Source organism: Micromys minutus, assembly GCF_963924665.1.
Source record: "Micromys minutus genome assembly, chromosome: 28".
Classification (NCBI taxonomy): Eukaryota; Metazoa; Chordata; class Mammalia; order Rodentia; family Muridae; genus Micromys; species Micromys minutus.
The window spans coordinates 36297884-36317366 of NC_137963.1; the positions used below are offsets into that span (position 1 = coordinate 36297884).

A 19483-nucleotide genomic window follows, 5' to 3' on the forward strand; every position below is an offset into this window, starting at 1 on the left:
TGGCACTGGGTCCCTACGGCTCCAGAGGAGACCGCAGAAGAAGTGAGAATGGTTACTCACCTCGCTGACTCACAGGGGGACACTAAGTGAGACGATGCTCTTTGTAGAAGCCTGAGCCCTGGCCCCCAAGACCCCCTGTTCCTCCTGTCTACAGATGAGCATAATGAAAGGTACTGGGGGGGTCCACGGGGAGCTAGGCACAAGGATCCCAAGGAGCAGCAAGATGGCTGTGCTGTCCAAACCCAAGGAAGAAGCTGGGAGTAAGCCAGCATTGACTCAACAATGTCTCCAGTATCAAAAAACCTTGTTTTCCCCAGGAGGGTCCAGAGGAACCGTAAAGCAAGCTCCCGCATGGAGAAGGTTCTAGAAAGAAGCTGAACTTGACCTACTGGCTCACCAATTTTCCTAGACTTTTGGAAGCCTTAGGTCCTTAGAGAAAGAAACCAAAGGACTCTGGGAGAAAGTGATGAATGAGAGAGCATTGCCCCAAAAGATGCCAATTCCCATGTGTTGTGAACACTCTCAGCAGCCTTGTGTACTGGCCCCAACCCAATACCTTGTGTGGCTGAGACCTGTCTTTGCCCTGTGCCAGAGAGAAGTGGCTCCATCCAGTTCAGCCTTAAGCCATAGGCCCAGGCTGGGCTCCATTCTGCCTCCTCCCTGCCTGTGCTCTGGAGAAATCTCCATGCTGAAGGGGGCGGGAAGAGGCTCTTAGAGTGTTGGGTTGGACTCTCAGATCCTCATCAGCCCACTAAGACATACATGGTCAGTGCCATAGGAGAGAATGCCTGTCAGTACCAATGTCCTCACTCTGGATAGAAAGTCCGGGTGATAGACGGTGTGCGATCTCAGAGCAGGGACCTCCAGACCCTCCCAGTCCTAGAGTTGGGGTATATATAGACGGACAAATGGAGAATCCTCTCCAGCACAACTTGGGCAGCCAACAGGGCAGACTGTGGCAGGGATAAGCCGCGCCCTGCTGTGCTCCTGAGCTGGGAACCAGCCACGGCAGAGTCTACACATGATGTGCAGCGCTGTCATTGGCTGGTGCATTGATTCAGAACCTGTGGTTCCCCTCTGCTAGCTGTGTGATCTTAGGAAAGTCGCTGAGCATCTCTGGTCTCAGCTGCCTCTCTTGTCCAAAATGCAAGCAACAATCTCAGCCACGCCTGCCTGATGGGGGTGTGGCTTAGAGTGGGGGCATCGCCCCAGATACTCTTGCTCAGCTGACAGGAAAGTAAATCACTATTGTGGCTGGCGAACCTGTAGAAAAGGGAGATGTTCCTCTTGCATATGGAGGCTGGAGGCAAAGGGAGAACTAATAAAAAGGGGGAAAAATGGATTTTGTTGAAAGAAATGTGTGTTGTAGTTCTGTAACTACCAGCAGTAAGAACCATGGCTGGAGGAGCTAGCAGACCTGAGCCCAGGATAGCCCATCGGGCGGAGGGTCCTGAGAAGCCTGCCTCTACCCACTAGCAATAGAAAACATGAAGCCAGCGTGAGAGAGAAAGCAGAGCAGCTGTGTGTTCAGTCAGTACAGCACGGTCTCTGTTGAGCACTGTCACCATCAGGACAGGGACTCAAGTGGGACCGGAACCTGGAGGCAGGAGCTGATGCAGAGGCCACAGAGGGATGATGTTGCTCACTGGCTTGCTCTTCATAGCTTGCTCAGCCTACCTTCTTATAGAACCCAGGACCACCAGCCCAGGGGTGGCACCACCCGCAATGGGGTGGTCTCTCCTCCACTGATCACTAATTAAGAAAATGCTACACAGGCTTGCCTAAAGCCGGATCTACCTTACAGTGGCGTTTCCTCAACCGGTTCCCTGCTCTCAGATGACTCCTGCCTGTGTCAAGTTGACTTCAGACTGTCCAATACAGGTGCCATCTGTATAGTGGCCCTGGCTTAGCCCTGGAAGTCCCAGGGGAAACAGATGCAAACCCACCCTCTCTCTTGCAAAGGACACAGACCAGTGTCCCAGCCCCACTAAGTGCTCCACATCCCACAGTGTGGCTCTTCACGCAGGGACCAGCACAGAAACTGGACACATGGCCACTTCCCCCTGATTCAGTGGATCACGTGACTGTGGGTTCCTGCTTCTTCCTGCGGTTCCACTTTGCACACACACCTTGTGGGCTCCCACATGGAAAAAAGACCTGGGGCCAGGGAACAAGGGGTTGAAATGAGCAGGACTTATAAAGAATAAGAAGCGGCAAGGACCTCAGGACCTCTGGCTGCCCTGAGGAGGAAGGACAGCAGAGAGGACCTCTGGCTGCCCTGAGGAGGAAGGACAGCAGAGAGGACGGCCGGGGACCATGCTAGAAACGGCTTCAGATCATGCACACCTGTACTGCCTTCTGAACAGTTCCTCAAGGAGCAAGCTAAAGGGACTGAGAGGGTCTGAGGGCTGCACACACAGCTGCCCTGACCCCGCTGCCTCCTGCACACGGTGTAGCCCACAGCCCTGCCGAATGGGAATATCTGTTAGTGTCGGGACCAGGCCTCGAGCTGCTCTCTTGTGACCTGTGCCTTCTAACAACACGCCTCCTCTGTAAACAGGGACCTTTAAGATCCAGGAAGCTTCCAGAAAGTGACTTTATTTTGCCAAAAATAAAAAAGGGGTGAGAGACTTTAAAACGACTCTAAAGTCTTGCACCTTTTTCTCAGCAGCTGTGTTTAGGGAAATCCCTTCCCTCTAGCTGGACAGTCTCATACGCACAGGGGAGAGATCAGAAGACTCCTCATACACTAGGATGAGAATCTAAGCGCACTCACAGCCAGGCCCTGGTCAGACAGTTCGTGTGGGGCTCCCCCACGGGTGGCAGATAGGCTGGGGTCACAAGTAGAATGACCAGAACTTTGGGGTCTCCCTGTTCAGAAGTCTAGTCCCTCCCAGAAAAATGGTACCACCTGTCATCTCTGCACAAGTTCAAGACCAGCCTGGGCTACTGGCAGAGTCCCTGTTTCAGAACCAAAACAACACACCCAAGCCTTGGTTTTGGTCAGGACCTGACATTATCATCTTGTAAACAACGTTTCTGAGAATGAACGCTGTTCAGAGGGCTCCCAGCTGCTGCCTGCTTTTGTCCAGCTGTGAATTTGTTATACACATCAAAGATGAGTGTTCTCCAGGCCAGCCGCCAAAGCTCTGACAGGGCACAGAGAGAACGGAGTCACTAGGAAAATACGCTGAGATCCCATCCGTAGAAGTCCAGTGTCTAGAATGGAGGAATGGGAGCCCAATGATGTCAGGAGACTCCATAGCAGAGGTGGTTGAAGACCTCTTTAGTTAGTGCCCAGTTACTCTCCCAACCTCCACCGAACATACGTAAAGGCCACAGATATGGGATCTGCGATTGGATGGAGGAGCCCTCCAACCCACAGCCACGCCATGGGCTGCTCACTGTGGGATAGGTTGGAACATCACCTCCCAGTGCGAAGAGTGTAATCTCCATCACCACACAGGCAGATACCGCTCTCTAGGGCATCTGGTCACTTATGGAAACACGGTGGGAACACAATGGGAAGATGACCTGGGACTTTACCCACCCTGAGCTTAGTGTGACAGACCAAGACAGTACTGAGTTGACTGAGTGTGTCTAAGTCATGGTAAGCATGTTCTTTCTGATATAAAGTAGCTGTAGTAAGAACAATAGAAAATAATGATATATTGGAACATTCTGGAGGCCTCTTGGATTTTATGACCAGCCAGTTTCATAGCCTTAGTCAGCAGGCCATGCCTGACTTCTTCCCGGCTCTGTGGCCTTAGAAGAGTCACTTTCCCTCTCTGATTATCTATTTCCCCATCTCTAGAATGAGGATAACAAGCCTTGTTCTGATCACCTCCTTGAGGAAGATGAGTATTAATCCAGAAGACACAGGTTGCCATGGTCATCCAGAGGCGCTGCCTTGCTGTGGGCAAGCGTTCACAGGAACAGTCTGCCAGTGGCGCCTTCTGTAAGCACCAAACTGTCTGCTGGGCCACACTCAACAGCGTTGAGAGTATTGCTGACTTGCTGTCAGATTTTCTATGAGCAGAGTCCTCAGTTTTCTCCAAGTCTTAGACCTCCCTGTTTGATCTTACCTACTGTGCAAATGCTTTCTGAGGTCCTCAGAGTCATAGAGAAGGGGTGGCTGGCAGAAGTCCACACACCCTCTGGGAGGTGGCTGTTGCATGCTCTCCTGGTTTCCCCAAGCCCCACTGATCCTGGCTCTCTACCCACTTCCTGCAGGCCTTCGAGGAGAGCATGTTTGGCAGCAAGTACCAGTGGATCATCCCGGGCTGGTACGAGCCAGCGTGGTGGGAACAGGTGCACGTGGAGGCCAACTCCTCACGCTGCCTGCGCAGGAGCCTCCTGGCTGCCATGGAAGGCTACATCGGAGTGGACTTCGAGCCCCTGAGCTCCAAACAAATCAAGACCATCTCAGGGAAGGTCAGTATTGGGGTCTCTCCTTCTGGGTCAGCTTGGCTTATTGAGTTGGTAGACATTGACCATGTGTCTCAGGGTTGCTGTGTGCTCCTAGCAGATCAGTTGACTTCTCAAAGCAGCAACACTTGGAAAGGGAGGGGGGGTAAGAGGTTGCCTGTCTGTCCAGAAAGCATGTGGATCCAATGAGAAAAATGTTCTGGGCAGAAAGCACATTATACAGGTTACAAAGCCCAGGTACTTACACCCCAACTTGTGGGGCACCAACCACAGCCAACGTCTCTCTTCCTGAGCTCCTGTAGCTTGGACCAGCCTAGAAAGTCTCTCTCTCTCTCTCTCTCTCTCTCTCTCTCTCTCTCTCTCTCTCCCTCTCTCTCCTGATACCCAACTCAATGATGCTTCTGCAGATTAGGTAGTGCCCACGAACTGGGGTGACCTGTTGCAGGCCAGCCAGCCACCCTTCATCACTGAGTAAGCCTCTGCCTCCCTGGGCTTTCAGGGTCAATGGTGAACAGTATCCTGGTGCTGCGAGCAAGACCTTGCTCAAAAGACCTTGGAACCTCCCTCCACCAAGGGCCATTAGGGTCATGCCCCTGTCTTGATGCCTCATAGGGATGGCAATATGCAAACTCCCACTGCTTCTGTCTGAATGGTGGGAAGACCATAGCTGGCCATGCAGCACACACCTGTGACCCAAGCACCCAGGAATGCCACACCAGCCTAAGCTACATAATAGGACCCGGTCTTAAAAAAAAAAAATTATAAAAAACAAGAGGCCACAGTTCAGGTGACTGACTGTGAGACCATCATTTCTCCTCTAACCAGCCACTAAATCCTTTGCATTGTGGAATATGTCTCTCCTCCCTCCTCTTTCCCCAGAACGTGTGTGTGTGTGTGTGTGTGTGTGTGTGTGTGTGTGTGTGTGTGTGTGTGTATACATGTGTGTGTGCATGCCTGTGTGTGTTTCACTGCGTACCATCGCCCGCTAGCCTGGAATTCACCATGTAGACCAGGCTGGCCTTTCAACTCACAGAGATCCACCTAGCTCTGTTCTCCAGGTCAGTATTAAAAGCCTGGGCCACCATTCTCACTGTATGCCAAGAGTTTATGCCTTCAACCACAGGCTCTTATAGACCTAGTCCAACTCCTGGGGAAGTTTCATAGCCAAGTGTAGATAAATGTTTTTATTCTTTATTTAATCCCAGTCAGAACCACCTTTCTACCGGTGATTTATTGGTTTGTCAAAAAACTAGCAAATCATTAGGACGGGTTTTGTAAACAGCTCCTTAGATCATGTTGCCACCTGGCTAAAAAAATGCTGGAAGAAATATTTTCCTATCGAAATCGATGTGTGCAGGGGGGAAAAAACTAAGTGAGACACTGAGGAATGGGCAGAAATAACTCTCATTTGGGTAAATGTTATTTTTATGGGTGTCAAAGTTTGCAAGTTATTAAGAGCCTCGGATCCAGAGTATACTATATTTTCATTTAAAAATAGCGAAGTTTGAGAAAAATGCAAAGATTAGGAGGAAAAAAAAAAAAACAGAGGCAGACAGGATATTAACCAAACTAAGCCTCAGGCAACAAAAGCCACAATGGTCCACGGGAGCCCTGTGGAGCTAAGTGGTATGGTTGGTGACACCTCCAAGGGTCCTGATGTGCGTCTGAAAGCATGACGTCACCCAGGCCAGGAGTCTGGAGGCAGGGCTGAAACAGAGGCCATGGGTGGCGTGCTCTCCTGGCTTTCTCAGCCTGTTTCCTTACACGACCCAGGACCACCTGCCTAGGGGTGGTACCACCCACAGTAGGACTGCCCTCCCCACACCCATCCATCATCAACTAAGAAAATTCACCAGACTCACCTACAGGCTAATCTGAGGCATTTTCTCATTTCAAGTTCCCTCTTTCCAGATGGCCTAAGCTTGTATCAGGTTGACAAAAACCAACCAGCATATCTAGAGAGGGGCTCTTGCCTCAGCCATGGGCTGGGACCTTTGAATCCTAACACTTCCCAGTGATGGGAGATGGTGGGAGGTTTTGAGGGTGGTCACTATGCCCACCCCATGCTGTGAAATGGGGGCAGACAAGGGCATGGAAAGGCAGGAGAATCCAGGCCAGCCTCATAGTACTAATGCCCCACCCCTACAGTCTCTATATGGCTACTTCCCCAAGAGACAGTGCAGGGTCATGGACCCAGCTCAGGAGGAGGAGGTTGGTGTCTAAGGGGACACACTGGCTAGACCTGAATCCTTGATGGGCAGGTGGCTTTGTCTATAGCAACACCCTTGTCTCCCCTCCTTCCGGTACCCAGTAACAGGATTCTGACTTGAAGCGGGTAGGTGGCTACTCTGAAAAATAGACATTCCCTGGCTTCTCAAGCCAGCTGCAGCCAGGGTTCAGCATGGCCCGTGAGATAGATTAGTGTTCCTTAGACTTCCAGAAAACCCTCCAAGGAGGGAATTCATCGTTAGTGTTGGTTGGAATTAAAATGAGCTCATGGGCCCTCGGGCAGCCACCTTGATGTGTAGCCTTGAAGAGGAAACTCCATTCTAGACATTGATGCAGGTCTCTGCTCCCCAGTGAGGCTGGCCAGGAAGCCCACACACAACATCCGCTGGAAACAGACCCAAGCACGCAAGTCACAGATGACTTGCTGGCTGTTACACGGTGAGCCTATGGTCCACAGAGGGCAAGTCATTTAACCTCCCCTTCTTTTCTTACCCGGGGTACTGGTGACGATGTCTCTCCCGCAGCTTAGTGGGGACAGAGAAAGGCAGCACAGTGGCAATTTCTTAGTCTGTACCCAAAGAGCTGATTAACATTGAGGCTGAGTACCGGAGCAGGAGGTTCATAGGGCAGAGCTCACAGCCAGAACAGTGGGATTCGAAGAGCAAGCCAGTACAAAACCAGTGAAGGAAGCCAAGAAGTCACCTGAATGTTCTTCCCAGCGACAGCACTAGATCAGCTGCCACTCTCTGACTCCTTTGCCTTACAGAGAGCTGCTCTAGACTCTGAATGCATGAAGTCTTGTCGGCTTTCCTCTTACCTGAAGTACATAGGAATGAGGGACATCTAAGGTATTTCATGTTCAGCGTTGCATAGTATTCCGCGGTGTTACCCTACAAATCCCCCATCTCGCCTTTACCAGACCTCTGTGTGGCTTGGTATGGAAGAGTCATCATGTTCATTTCTAGGTGGCTTTGACGCCCCTCATCTGCAATGAGTGCTCTTAAACCTTTCTCGTGCATGAGCACATCAACTGCTTTCACACCCTGCACGCACATCTATTCTGGTTGTTATTAGAATTGGACTGACTGTAAATCAAAGTCTAGGAAACGGACATGTTAGTCACGTTAGTCAGTTCAGGCTGGAAATCCTGTGATTTTGCGTTTTTTTTCTCTCTGGGTGGAGCTCCGTGTGCACTTTTTCTGATCCGCTCCTGTCGTGCTGTGATGGAGGCTTGCCTGCCCCGCTCTTGGGTGTGGAGTTTGGTGGAAGTTCTGAGTCACAGAGCGGGCATCTGTGGGCTCTCACAGACACCACCAAGCAGCTTTCTAAAGTGGCTGTACTAACTTACACACCCACCAGCAGTGAGGGGGACGTCCACTCTGTGCGAAGGCTCGTCAGCACTTGGTGCTGTCAGGTTTTGGTTTTTAATTTTAGCCAAGCTTGTGGGTGGGACATGGCAGCCCACTTTAGCTTTACTTTGCATGTCTCCGGTTGCCAGTGAAATTGGACATTTTCTCATCTTCGGTATATGTGTGAGCACCAGTGTGCACCAGGGTGTGCATGTGGAGGCAGAGAGACAACTTCAGGTGTTGTTCCTCAGGAATGTTATCACCTCCTTTGAGGTAGGGTCTCCAGAGTTCACTGGGTAGAATAGACTAGCTGGCCAGTGGGACTGCCTCTCTCTACCTCCCCAGTGCGGAGACTACAAGTAGGGGTCAGCATACCCGGATTTATATGGAGGTCCCGGGGATTCGAACTCGGGTCCCTGTGCTTGTAGCACCACCACTCGGTCTCTCCTGTCACCAAAGCAGTGCCACCTGGTCTCTCTTCCCTTTCTGGTTGTTTTTCAGCCTCTTTTGTAATTGCCATTTGGGCCTTTCGCCCACTTTTCTACTGGAGTCCTTGCCTGATTGTCGTTGAGTTTTCTTTTCCTTTTCCTTTGTCCACTGACGGCCAGGAGACGGACATCCCCTCTGGGCTCCACCCGACACTCCCATGAGAGGTCTGTGTGGGACTCTCTTCTCCCCCCGCCCCCGAGCCTTGGCCCTCACCCTCTTGTCTTTTGATGGATGGAAAGCCGACCACTAGGTGCCCAGGGCTGTGTCCTGGTGAGCATTGTGCCCTTCCTCACCAGTTAGACAGTTCCACCTTCTTCTTCCTTGTCCTTTAGTTTGGTTCTCTACCTGCATGTTTACATGCAAGTTATGCAGGTAAATGATCATATGCATGTCTAGAACAAAACCGTGTGTTTTGTTTTCCATGTGAGCAGTGACTTCTCAGGACCACTGATTGAAAGGGCCACCTCTGCTCTCCTCCCTGTCCTCAGCTGTGCAGTGTGGCCTGGCTACCCACTGTCCACTGTCCTCTGGGGTCGGTTTGTCCTTATGCCACTGTCACACCATCTAGATGTCTAAAGCTGTGAGATGGAGCCTGATGCCCGTGGGAGAAGTCTGAGGTCTTCTAGAATGTTCTTGGCCAGATGTTGGACTTCACTTATATGTTCTCTTCTGCACACATGTCCCATTTCCTCTTGTCCCTTCCGGCATTTCTCTTCCGCTCAGGGCAACATGCTCTTCCTGCCTGAAGAATCTCTCCTGACCCTTCCCCGCTATCCTCTACCGGATACATTCTCCCTGCTCCTAGCTGTGTGGAGTGTCCTTTGCCTCGCCTTTAATTCTGAGCGCTTTCTCAGCAAGGGGCAGCTTATCTGCCATTTCCTTCCAGACATTGGTTCTTTACCAGTGATGTGTCTCTCTCTAGCTACTGTTAAGATACCGTTTTGACTTTGATCTTCAACTGGTGCTTTTTTGTACTTTGATCAGGTTGATATATGTGTATATGTGTGTGCATGTGTGTGAGTGGTCTTGTGTGTTAGAGTGTGTGCATTTGTGTGCACATGTGTGAGTGTGTGTACATGTGTGCTGTGTATGAGAGTGTATGTGTATATGTACGAATGTGTGTGCATGTGTGTGAGTATTTGTGTGTGCATGTGTGTTAGTGTTTGTGTGTGTGTGTATGTGTGTGTGTGTGTGTGTGTGTACTAGAGCATAAAAAGGTGTGTCTTTGTTCCTCTCCCTTCTATCCACAAGACTGGATTCTCCCAGGAAGCAAGACTCATCATTAAAATATATATATAAAAGCAACTCAAGAAAGGAAAAAGAAGAGCTTCTTTGGCTCACAGTTTGGGGTTTAGTCAATCAGAGCAAGGATGTCATGGTAACAAGAGTTTAAGGCAGCTGTTCACGCTGCATCTACAGCCAGGCAGCAGAGAGAGATGAAGCTGGCACACGGCACTCCCTCCTGTCTCCTCAGTCCAGGCCCCCGGTCCGTGCCATGGTGCTGCCCACTTCTCGCCTCAGTTAACCCGATTTGGAAACCCCTGATAAGCATGGGTGAGCCTACATCCTGTCAAGAAGATGGTCTATGACAGCCATGCCAGCACAGCTGCTGGAATCACAAACTCATAGCTTTGCAAGCCCTTGCAGGCTAGTCTGAGAGATTAGCACTCCTTACAACACATTTTCAGAGGGAAAATATGTCCCAAGTCCTAAAAACTGCCTCTCAAAACTACGCTGATATCTAGCCTGGGAGGAAGGGGGACCATCTATGTAAAGTTCTTTCTCAGAAACTTCTAGCCCCTGTGATAAATATAAACGTGTCCTCCTGATTGCCCTGGCGTCCCTGGGGAGCAGTGGTAAATGGATGTGACCCAGTAGGAAAGGCAACAAGACTTTACCTCCCTCCTATCCCACGCCTCTGCTCACAGAAACACTGGACAGCCAGGCCCTTAGACTTTACCTCCCTCCTATCCCAAGCCTCTGCTCACAGAAACACTGGACAGCCAGGCCCTTCATCTTCATGGCTCTGATCCTGCTCCTCATCTCTCCGAACAATATCAAAAGTAGGAAAGTAAGGTAGGACAAAATAGAGATTTCTAAGTGACTCAAGTAAAACATAGAGGGCCTGTGTTGGTCCCAAGGCCAAAGCAAATAGGCTGCATGATCTCAATCCCTTTATGGTATTTACACACAGGTGCATAGACACACAAACACACACACACACACACACACACACACACACACACACACACACAAACAAACACAACATCGAGAAAGTTAAAATATGCAGGCAAAGACCTGTTATCAAGACCATCCTGGGCCTGTTCACCTCATGTCTCCAGTACTTTCTGTCTCATTGCTGGAAACAAATCCCAGACTTAAGAAAGGGATGTCCATTTGTCTGATGGCTTGAGGCGATACAATCCGTCATGGTGAGGAAGGCTTTGCAGCCGGAGTGGCTTACAGTGGTGGTATCTTATCCGTATCTTAGCTGCCAACCAGAAAACAGAGAGACGTGGATTTGAAGTGGGCAAAGCTATAAACCACAAAGCCCACCTCCCAGCCATTCACTTCCTCCAGAAAGGCCCCACTTCCACTGTGTCCACTCCTGAACAGAACCACCCACTGGGGACCAAGTATGTGAGAGAATGGGGACATTTTCTCTCCAAACTGTAACAGTCTCACTTTCAAAGGATCCCAGACAGCTTGAAATATGTCCTAGGATACGACCAGAAGTATCATCTGACTGAACCATGAAGTTGAGTAAATGAAATTCTAGATGGGCTGCCGTAGCCTTGATGCATGCCCCTAAAGACCATGAGACTAAGACTTGCTCCCCAGGAGGGCACTGGTGGGAAGTCATAGCACCTTTGGGAGTTAGAGCTTAGTGGGACACTGCTGTCACTGGAGGCATGGAGTGGGGAACTGTGGGGCATGGGTTCCTTCCTCTTTCTCCTCATTCCCTGAATCACACAGTTAGTGGTTTTGTTGACCACACACCTGGGAGCCACCTCCACCCCGGGACAAAATAATGAGGCAGGCCAATCATATTTCTTTTTCTTAAGGTTTTCTCTTAAGCTCTTAAATTATAGTTGCAGAAAGCTGACCAGCACACCCGTACTTCACCCTCCCGTGCCTTTGTGTGCGTCTGAGAGCAGATGTAGGGAAGGAAATCCAGGAAGACAGAGGTCAAAGGGTCTCATCCCTATTCTGCTTACACGTGCCAGGACAGTCAGGGCTACCCAGAGAAACCCTGCCTCAAAGTGAGGGAAAAGCCACTAATCCAAAGATACACATCTAGGTAGCTTTTACATACTTTAAAAATATCCAAGAGCTAAATTAACAACCAGAAATAGACAGTCTTAGTTTCTCTTCCAGTTACTGTAAAAAAATATCCTGACAGAAGCAACTTGGAGGAGAAAAAGTTTATTCTGGCTCAGCTCCAGGTCACACATAGTGGCCGGGAGTCACAGCAGCAGGCGCTGAAGCAGGAGAGAGCAATGGGTGCATGCTCAGCTCGACCGCCCCCTTTTCCACAGCCCCTGATCCTACCCCAGGGAGTGCTCCCCACACCTAAGAGGGGTGGTCCTCCCACCCTCACAGGCCTGCCCTGAGGCCCGTTTGCCAGGAGATTCTTGGTCTTGTCAATTGACAACACAAACTACCGTGCAAACCCAAACCACAATTTACACTGATTATGGCAGTTCCGACCTGTAGCCCCAGCTACTGGGAAGCCACCTTCCCTGACTACTGACCGGTGACAGCTGTGCGAGCTTCCCATGAGCAGTGATGACCTCACTTCTAGTGAGCAGCGACAGGATGGGCGTCCATCTGACATCATGCACACACTCACACACTCACACACTTAGAGCAGCCGCTATGACCCTCTATCCCTCAGACTGCACAGAGAGGGCACGTGACTCTCTCCAAGGGCCCCTCTGAGGGTAAATAAACAGGAAACCTGGTTTCTGTGTGGCTTGACCACTGAGAGTGTTTTCCCAGGTGGCTGTGATAATATTCCCACTGAGGAGGTCAGAAGGATTTGAGAACGATTCGTGGAGAGGAGGCTGAGGTCATGGGTTCCCCAGGTGCCATCACATGGAAGAACATGCTCAGAGTCAAAAAGCAATTTCAGGAAATTGTGGCCAATCAGGATGTTGATATTGCCAGTGGACTCTTTCATAAAATTCAGGAATGAGCAGAGGACAATCTGTGGTTCAGTGTCGAGTGGCACAGTCTCTGCTGTAGCTTAGAAGAGATGAGCAGAAAGTAGATTGTCTGTGCTTGGATCTGCCTCAGGGTCTGTGTTCCAAGACGGCCTTACAGGGTCCATCAGAGCTCAGAATCCACAGGGCTGGGAGTACAGAAATAGAACCTTCTAGAATCTCAGTCCGGCATATCCAACATGCATGCAGCCAAGGGTAGCTATGAATACAGCCCAACTCAGAACAGTCAGTCAAGCTTAAACATTGAGGGGGTTGCAATGCTTTTTTGTAACCTGATCACATGACTCTGGAGTGTGAGCTTAGTAGATGACTGCATCATATCAGAAGATAGAAAGTTGGACATGTCTTCTAGTCCCTGCCCAAGTCCCGGGGCCATTTCCAGAATGTGGCACCTGTGGTCTTGCTTGGCTCCAGTTCTTAAGGGTGACCACCTCTGAGATGGTCCAGAGGTTTCTGAGGGTGTGGGCAAAGGACTGAGAGAGCCCATGAGCTGCTAGCTGGAGGCAGTGGGAAGGGAAGGGACTGATGGGGTTGGTCTGCCCAGCAAGGCTGGCTTTCCCAAGTGATGTCAGGCCAGAAGCTCTGAGGAGCCCCCAGTGCTGAATTCAAACCCAGCTCTTCAAATCATCTGGAATGTGTGATTATTCTGGCGGGAATCAACCACTGACTACTCTGTCAGCTTGTACACAGCTTCAGTCTCTAGGCTCGGCTAACAGGCCAGGAATTCTCCAGACCCAGATCCTGCAAACATCAGGGGGAGACACGGTTGGTGCATATTACACTCTCTGCTTAGTCTTCTAGGCAGGCAGGGTTCGATCAGCCCCGTCACTCACTGACTCTGGGACCTCAGCAAGTCAGTGTTCACATCTATAAAATGGGGCAGTAATGGCTGCCACCTTAGGAATGGTGTGACGGGGTGGACTGCGAGCCCGGCACTGTGGTGGGCCACAACAGACTCTGAAGAGTATCCATATGCCTGGCGTCCCCGCTGTAACTCCATGTCCCCCACCCCATTGCATTTTCAGACTCCACAGCAATATGAAAGGGAGTACAACAGCAAGCGCTCGGGCGTGGGGCCCAGCAAGTTCCACGGGTACGCCTACGATGGCATCTGGGTCATCGCCAAGACACTGCAGAGGGCCATGGAGACACTGCATGCCAGTAGCAGGCACCAGCGGATCCAGGACTTCAACTACACAGACCACACGCTGGGCAGAATCATCCTCAATGCCATGAACGAGACCAACTTCTTCGGGGTCACGGTCAGTCCCCTGCCTCCTGTTTTCTTATGCCCTCGGGAGTCATAAGAGGTCAAAAGAGGGACCATTAGGCACTTGTGGTGTGTGCTGATGGGTGATTCTTTCTCTCGGGGTATCCCGTGGGAGGATTGGAAAGTGGGCTGGGGTGGGATGGTCTCTTTCACTGGGGAAACACCTCCGTGACACACCAATAAGAAAGGATAAGTACCTACAAGTGTGAATGCTCTCCACCTCCCTGTGGACGGGGCGAGCCAAATTCAAGTTCAAATCCTGCGTCTTAGGAGTGATCTCTGAGACCTCTCGTTCACAAAATGGGAATGGTGCTTCCGTTTGCAAAGTAGTTGCAAAGACTAGTCAGTGTGTTGGGCCTAGAGGTACAGGCCTGTAATCCCAGCCACTTGGGAGACTGAGGCAGAAAGGCCTCTAGTTCAAGACCTGCCTGCCCTACAGAGTAAATTCAAGCCAGCCTGACCAACTCAGTGTGACTGTCTCAAAATTGAAAGCAAAAGGGGGGCTGGAGACATGGCTCTGGGACTGAATGCTTGCCCAACATTTCAGGGCCCTTGGTCCAATCTCTGGTACATGATGATAAATGGGTGTCCGTGTGGCACCTGCTAATATTGGTTGGGCGGATTCCCTGAACTGAGCTTCAAGTTTCTCGCTTGGCAAATGCTGATGGTAATACATCACTTACATGGATGTTGGAAAAGTTGCGCTGATAACACTCAATAGATCCCAGCATTCACCCAGAGCTCGACCTTGCACGGTGTATAGGTGCAGCCCAGTTGTGTATATCTCGGGCTGGAGCACAGGAAATTCCAGCCCTGGATATTGTTCCTAATGGTCCTGTTGTATCTTTATGCCCCATGAGAGGAACAGTTGCTGTTCCTATACCTGTTAAAGATGAGCAGCCTAGAACTCGGGGCTTTGAAGACAGCTAACCCGAGGAAGAGCTGGGACTTGAATGTGGGTCTCAGTCATCATGGCCATGTGACACTGCCTTCTGGACAAGAGTGTAGGGTATCTTGTGGGACTCTCTCTGCCTCTGGTCTTCCTGTCAAAGAATGAAGCGGGGATGGGTGAATTATTTTCCTTGTTCCATCAGACCACAATGGGACAACACAAGAGTGTTTCTCATATGCTGAGTTTGGAAGACATTTTCGGGCTCTGGTGCAGTAGCCAGCTGGTCTTGCAGGAGCTGCAAGTGTGTGCAGTGGTACAGATTAACAGAGGCGGTGTTTGAACCTGGCCTTGAGTAGTGTGCAAGCACCAGGCCTTCAAGGCTGACTGACCTGGTTTGAGTCAGTCTGAGTAAGAGGAAAGGTGGGCTTGGTGAGGGGAGGAGACTGTCACCTGAGACAGAACATTGAGGTGGCGGATGGTAGGGCTGGGAAGGTAAGCTGGGTCTCAAGTCGAGAGCTGACAAGGAAAGGACTCTCGTGGGGCAGCCATTCAGAGTGTGATGAGCATCACTGGAGAGCTTGTTAGACTCGCTGAATGGGGCTCTAAACTCTGGGTCCTTAACAATCCTGCAGGTGATTTTAATACAGGATGTAGCTCAGCAGCCACCTCCCTACAAAGAGGGGGGGCTCGCAGTTTGCAGAAGGGAAGTTGGCTTCCAACATCCGTAAGTAGAAGGATCTAAACGTGGACATCCCTCCCACATTTAGACGTGAAGGCTCTGTATTGGCCAAGTATGTTTTTACTCAATCTAACCTCAAACTCTGGCTTACAAAGATGCCTTCATCCTCAGGAGCCCTTATAAAATCACACTCAGAGTCCAAGACATAAAACTTACTAAAACCCAGGTATGGTGGCGCATGCCCAGAACTGTAGCCCTTAGAGGTGGTGGTCAAAGGATCGTGATCCTGAGGCCAGCCTGAGCGGCATAGAGCCGGAAACACATCCAAAGAAAGAGGCTCTTCAGACAAGGGGCACGTTAGCATAGTGCTGACCTAGTGTGAGCAAATCCCCAGATTGGACCTTCAGTGTCCCAAATGCCAAACCTGGTGGTACAGGCCTGGCACCGCAGCACTCAGGCAGAAGGGCCGGAAGTGCAAGGTCATTTGTGGCTCCACAAATTCAGGGCTAGCCTGGGGTACGAGTATCTGAGTTAGCAGAGGAACAACCTCTCCTCCCAGGTCAACACCCGACTTGTCCCCTCCATGTGCACATTCTCTGCTCACTCACGTGGAGAGGAAGGGTGGAAGGGCTGCTTTACCCACCTTCCGTTTCACATCTCATTGGTAGAACAAGTTCCTGACACCCAGAGCAGCCTGGCTCATTTGTCAGTTCAGAAGCCCAGAAGCCTTTTGCTGCGTCTCTAAGCCCGGAGGCCAGCCCTTTGCCTGGCGCCTGGCAGGGCTTCGCTGGAGCTCATTTATAACCCCTGTGAAGCACGTCCTGTCTTCTAAGCCAAATAATCACTACTTGATGAGCCATTAGCTAAGACGGGCTAAAATGCTTTCCAGGGCTGGAAGATGAATTTCTTACTAATGGGAAATTCCTTGACACCTGCATCCGTCTAAGTCATAATTTCATAATTCAGCCAATGGCAGACCTGCACACACTCAACAAAGTGCTCAGAGCCAAACACCCTAATGTTACACCAGTGACACTGATCTGGAAGGGGTATGACTCCCTCACGCCCACCCCCAGCACCAAGACTTGGCAGAGCCCCAACGGCAGGCAGACCCACCATGCCTCCTCCAACTCCACCCCCTGTCCCTGCTGCCCTCGTGAGTCCCCTTCAGTCGAGAAAGGTTGCAACGTGAATCCATTTGGCTCTCCGTTCTATCTTCCACTTCCCCCTTTGTTGGGTATTACGATGCACCTGGCTCCGGCTTGCAGACAGGGCTCATTAAAATTATCTTTGGATTGCTGAAAATACAATATCCTTTGACACAGTACAAAGTGCCTTTGTGGCCCCGAGAGGTTGCAGAAGGCCAAGTTCAGCAATGAGCGAGGAGTTGGGAAGCCGGAAACGAGCGGGAAGAGCTTGAAGCGCTTTGCGTTTGCTGAAGCGTCTTCGTCACCCCTCCTGCGGGCTCCACGTCTGCACACAGTATTCTGGGTCACCCTCATTCGGCATGTTTACTATACAGAAAATCGTTTAAACGCATTAAATTAATTATATTGGTGACTCAACTCCAACTGATTCAGTGCGTGCAGTCCGCTGGGGTCAGGCCTGGGTGCCTAGCTGGTATGTTGGTGAAGAGATCTCTTCTCTGAAGCTCAGAGTGAAGATCTGGCTTAGCCTGGGACCCGGCTCCATTTCATCTGTCTGGGGACTGGAGTCCACAGCAACAAGCATCTATATCTCTGCTCTATCCAGTGACTCAGCCATGCCGTATGCCACTGGCTTCCGGGGACAGTGTGACGTTCAGGCCTGTAAGGACCCCAGACCCTGGATTCCCAGGATTCTCCCTCAGTGGGACCTTCTTCTGCCAAATACGTATGGGGAGTGAACCCCAGGCTGGAATCACCTGCTTAGGTCTTAGACTCTCAGACACTGCACACAATCGTTTTTTCTGAAAGCAGAAGGGTCTTGGAGCATGATTTCTGCCCAGACTTGAGTATCTTCCAGGAGCTATGTTAAAATTCACGATCTGAGCAAAACCAGCACAAATATACATGCTAATTTGGATGAGAAGGGGTAGGTTTAGTCAAGAGGTCCCAACCTCACAAAGAGAGCTACAGGGAACGAGGGGATGCTGGGAGTAGAAGAAATACTCCCCAGGGAAGAGCATACCAATTGGATATTGAGGTGGTTTGAATGAGAATAACCTCTATAGGCTCCCATATTTGAATGCTTCATTCACAGTTAGTGGAACTGTTTGGTAAGTATTAGGAGGTGTGGCTTTGTTGGAGGAGGTGTGTCAATGGGGTGGAATTTGAGGTATAAAAAGGTCAGGAAACTTTTCAGTTCTCTTTCTCTCACTCTCTTCTCTCTCTGACTCTCTGTCTTTCTGTCTGTCTGTCTGTCTGTCTCTCTCTCTCTCTGTGTGTGTGTGTGTGTATGTGTGTGTGTGCCTGTCTGTCTCCATCTCTGCCTCATGTTTATGGATCAGATGTATGCACTCAGTAACTGTCCCAGTGCTATGCCTGCCTGCCTGCTGCCATGTTCCCACCATGATGACCATGGACTTAAACCCCCAGGAAACATGACCTGCAAATTAAATGTGTTCTTTTATAAGTTTCCTTGGCCGTGGTGTTTTGTCATAGTAATAGAAAAGCAACCAAGAGTTACCCAATACCAAATGGCACAGGAAGGGTCCTGGGAGGGTAGGAGCTCTGAAAAGCCTACAGGTTGTTTTCTATCCAGGCAAGAGTGGCCAGACTCAGCCAGGGTGCTAGATATGGTACCTGGGCTAGATCTGGAGTGGTGGGGTTGGGAGGGTGTGTGGAGGGGAGGGTCAGGCTGACTGGCAGGCAGGCTAGATCCTGGAGAAGGATGTACAGAATCTGGATGGTAGACAGATTGGATGTGGTAAGAGAGAGGTCTGGGAAAGGCAAAGGCCAGCACAGCCCTGAAAACATACATTAAAAATAACATTATACAGACTTAACAGGTTGTATTTATGTATTTAGGAATATATATAATTATATGTATGTCACATCAATTAAAGAAAAAAAAAGAGGCCATGAAAAAAAATTCAAGTGCCAAGTAATGCTATGCTCAAAACATCTCCTTCACTGGTCTCTCAGTAAGGGCCCATGTCTCAGTCACTGTTCTATTTCTGTGAAGAGACACTATGACCATGGCAACAATTATAGAAGAAAGCATTTAATTGACGGCTTGGTTACAGTCTCAGTGAGTTACTCCATTATCCTCATAGCGGGGAGCATGGTGGCACGCAGGCAGATGTGGTGCTAGAGCTGAGAGCTTCGTATCTTCATCCATAGGCAGGAAGAAATAGACAGGGCCTGGCATGGGTTTCTGAAACCTCAAAGCCCAACCCCAGTGACACACTTCCTCCAACAAGCCACGCCTCCTAATCCTTCTAATCCTTTCCAACAGTTCTACTCCCTGCTGACTAAACATTCAAATATATGAGTCTATGGGGGCCACCCGTTTTTTAAAATTTATTTATTTATTGTTTATGAGTACACTGTAGCTGTCCTCAGACACACCAGAAGAGGGCATCAGATCCCATTACAGATGGTTGTGAGCCACCATGTGGTTGCTGGGAATTGAACTCAGGACCTCTGGAAGAACAGTCAATGCTCTTAACCACTGAGCCATCTCTCCATGGGACCATTCTCATTCAACCACCACATTTCACCCATAGGCCTTGTCTTAGGGTTACTACTGCTGTTATGGAAAAGATCTTTCTGATTAACCTTTGTGTGGGTGTTGGTGGCAGTATGTGTCTGTATATTGTATGATTGTCACTCTCCATGGACAGACTCCATGCAGAAGCCATCCCAGCCAGGAAGGCGAGCCCATCTCTCTAAAGCTACATCCCCAGACTGTAGGACGCATGTTTTAAAAGAGTGTAAA

The 19483-nt window shown here is 50.2% G+C and overlaps 1 protein-coding gene across 1 annotated transcript in view; it reads left to right on the top strand.

Annotated features, from left to right (window-relative positions):
* Positions 1-19483, top strand: part of GABBR2 (gamma-aminobutyric acid type B receptor subunit 2) — a gene marked incomplete at its 5' end in the record, with an annotated part of 325701 nt that overhangs the window by 183755 nt on the left and 122463 nt on the right. The window contains 2 exons of the mRNA XM_080940105.1: positions 4234-4434; positions 13747-13983. Coding sequence (XP_080796231.1) covers positions 4234-4434; positions 13747-13983 — 438 coding nt within the window. The remainder of the gene's footprint in view (positions 1-4233; positions 4435-13746; positions 13984-19483) is intronic.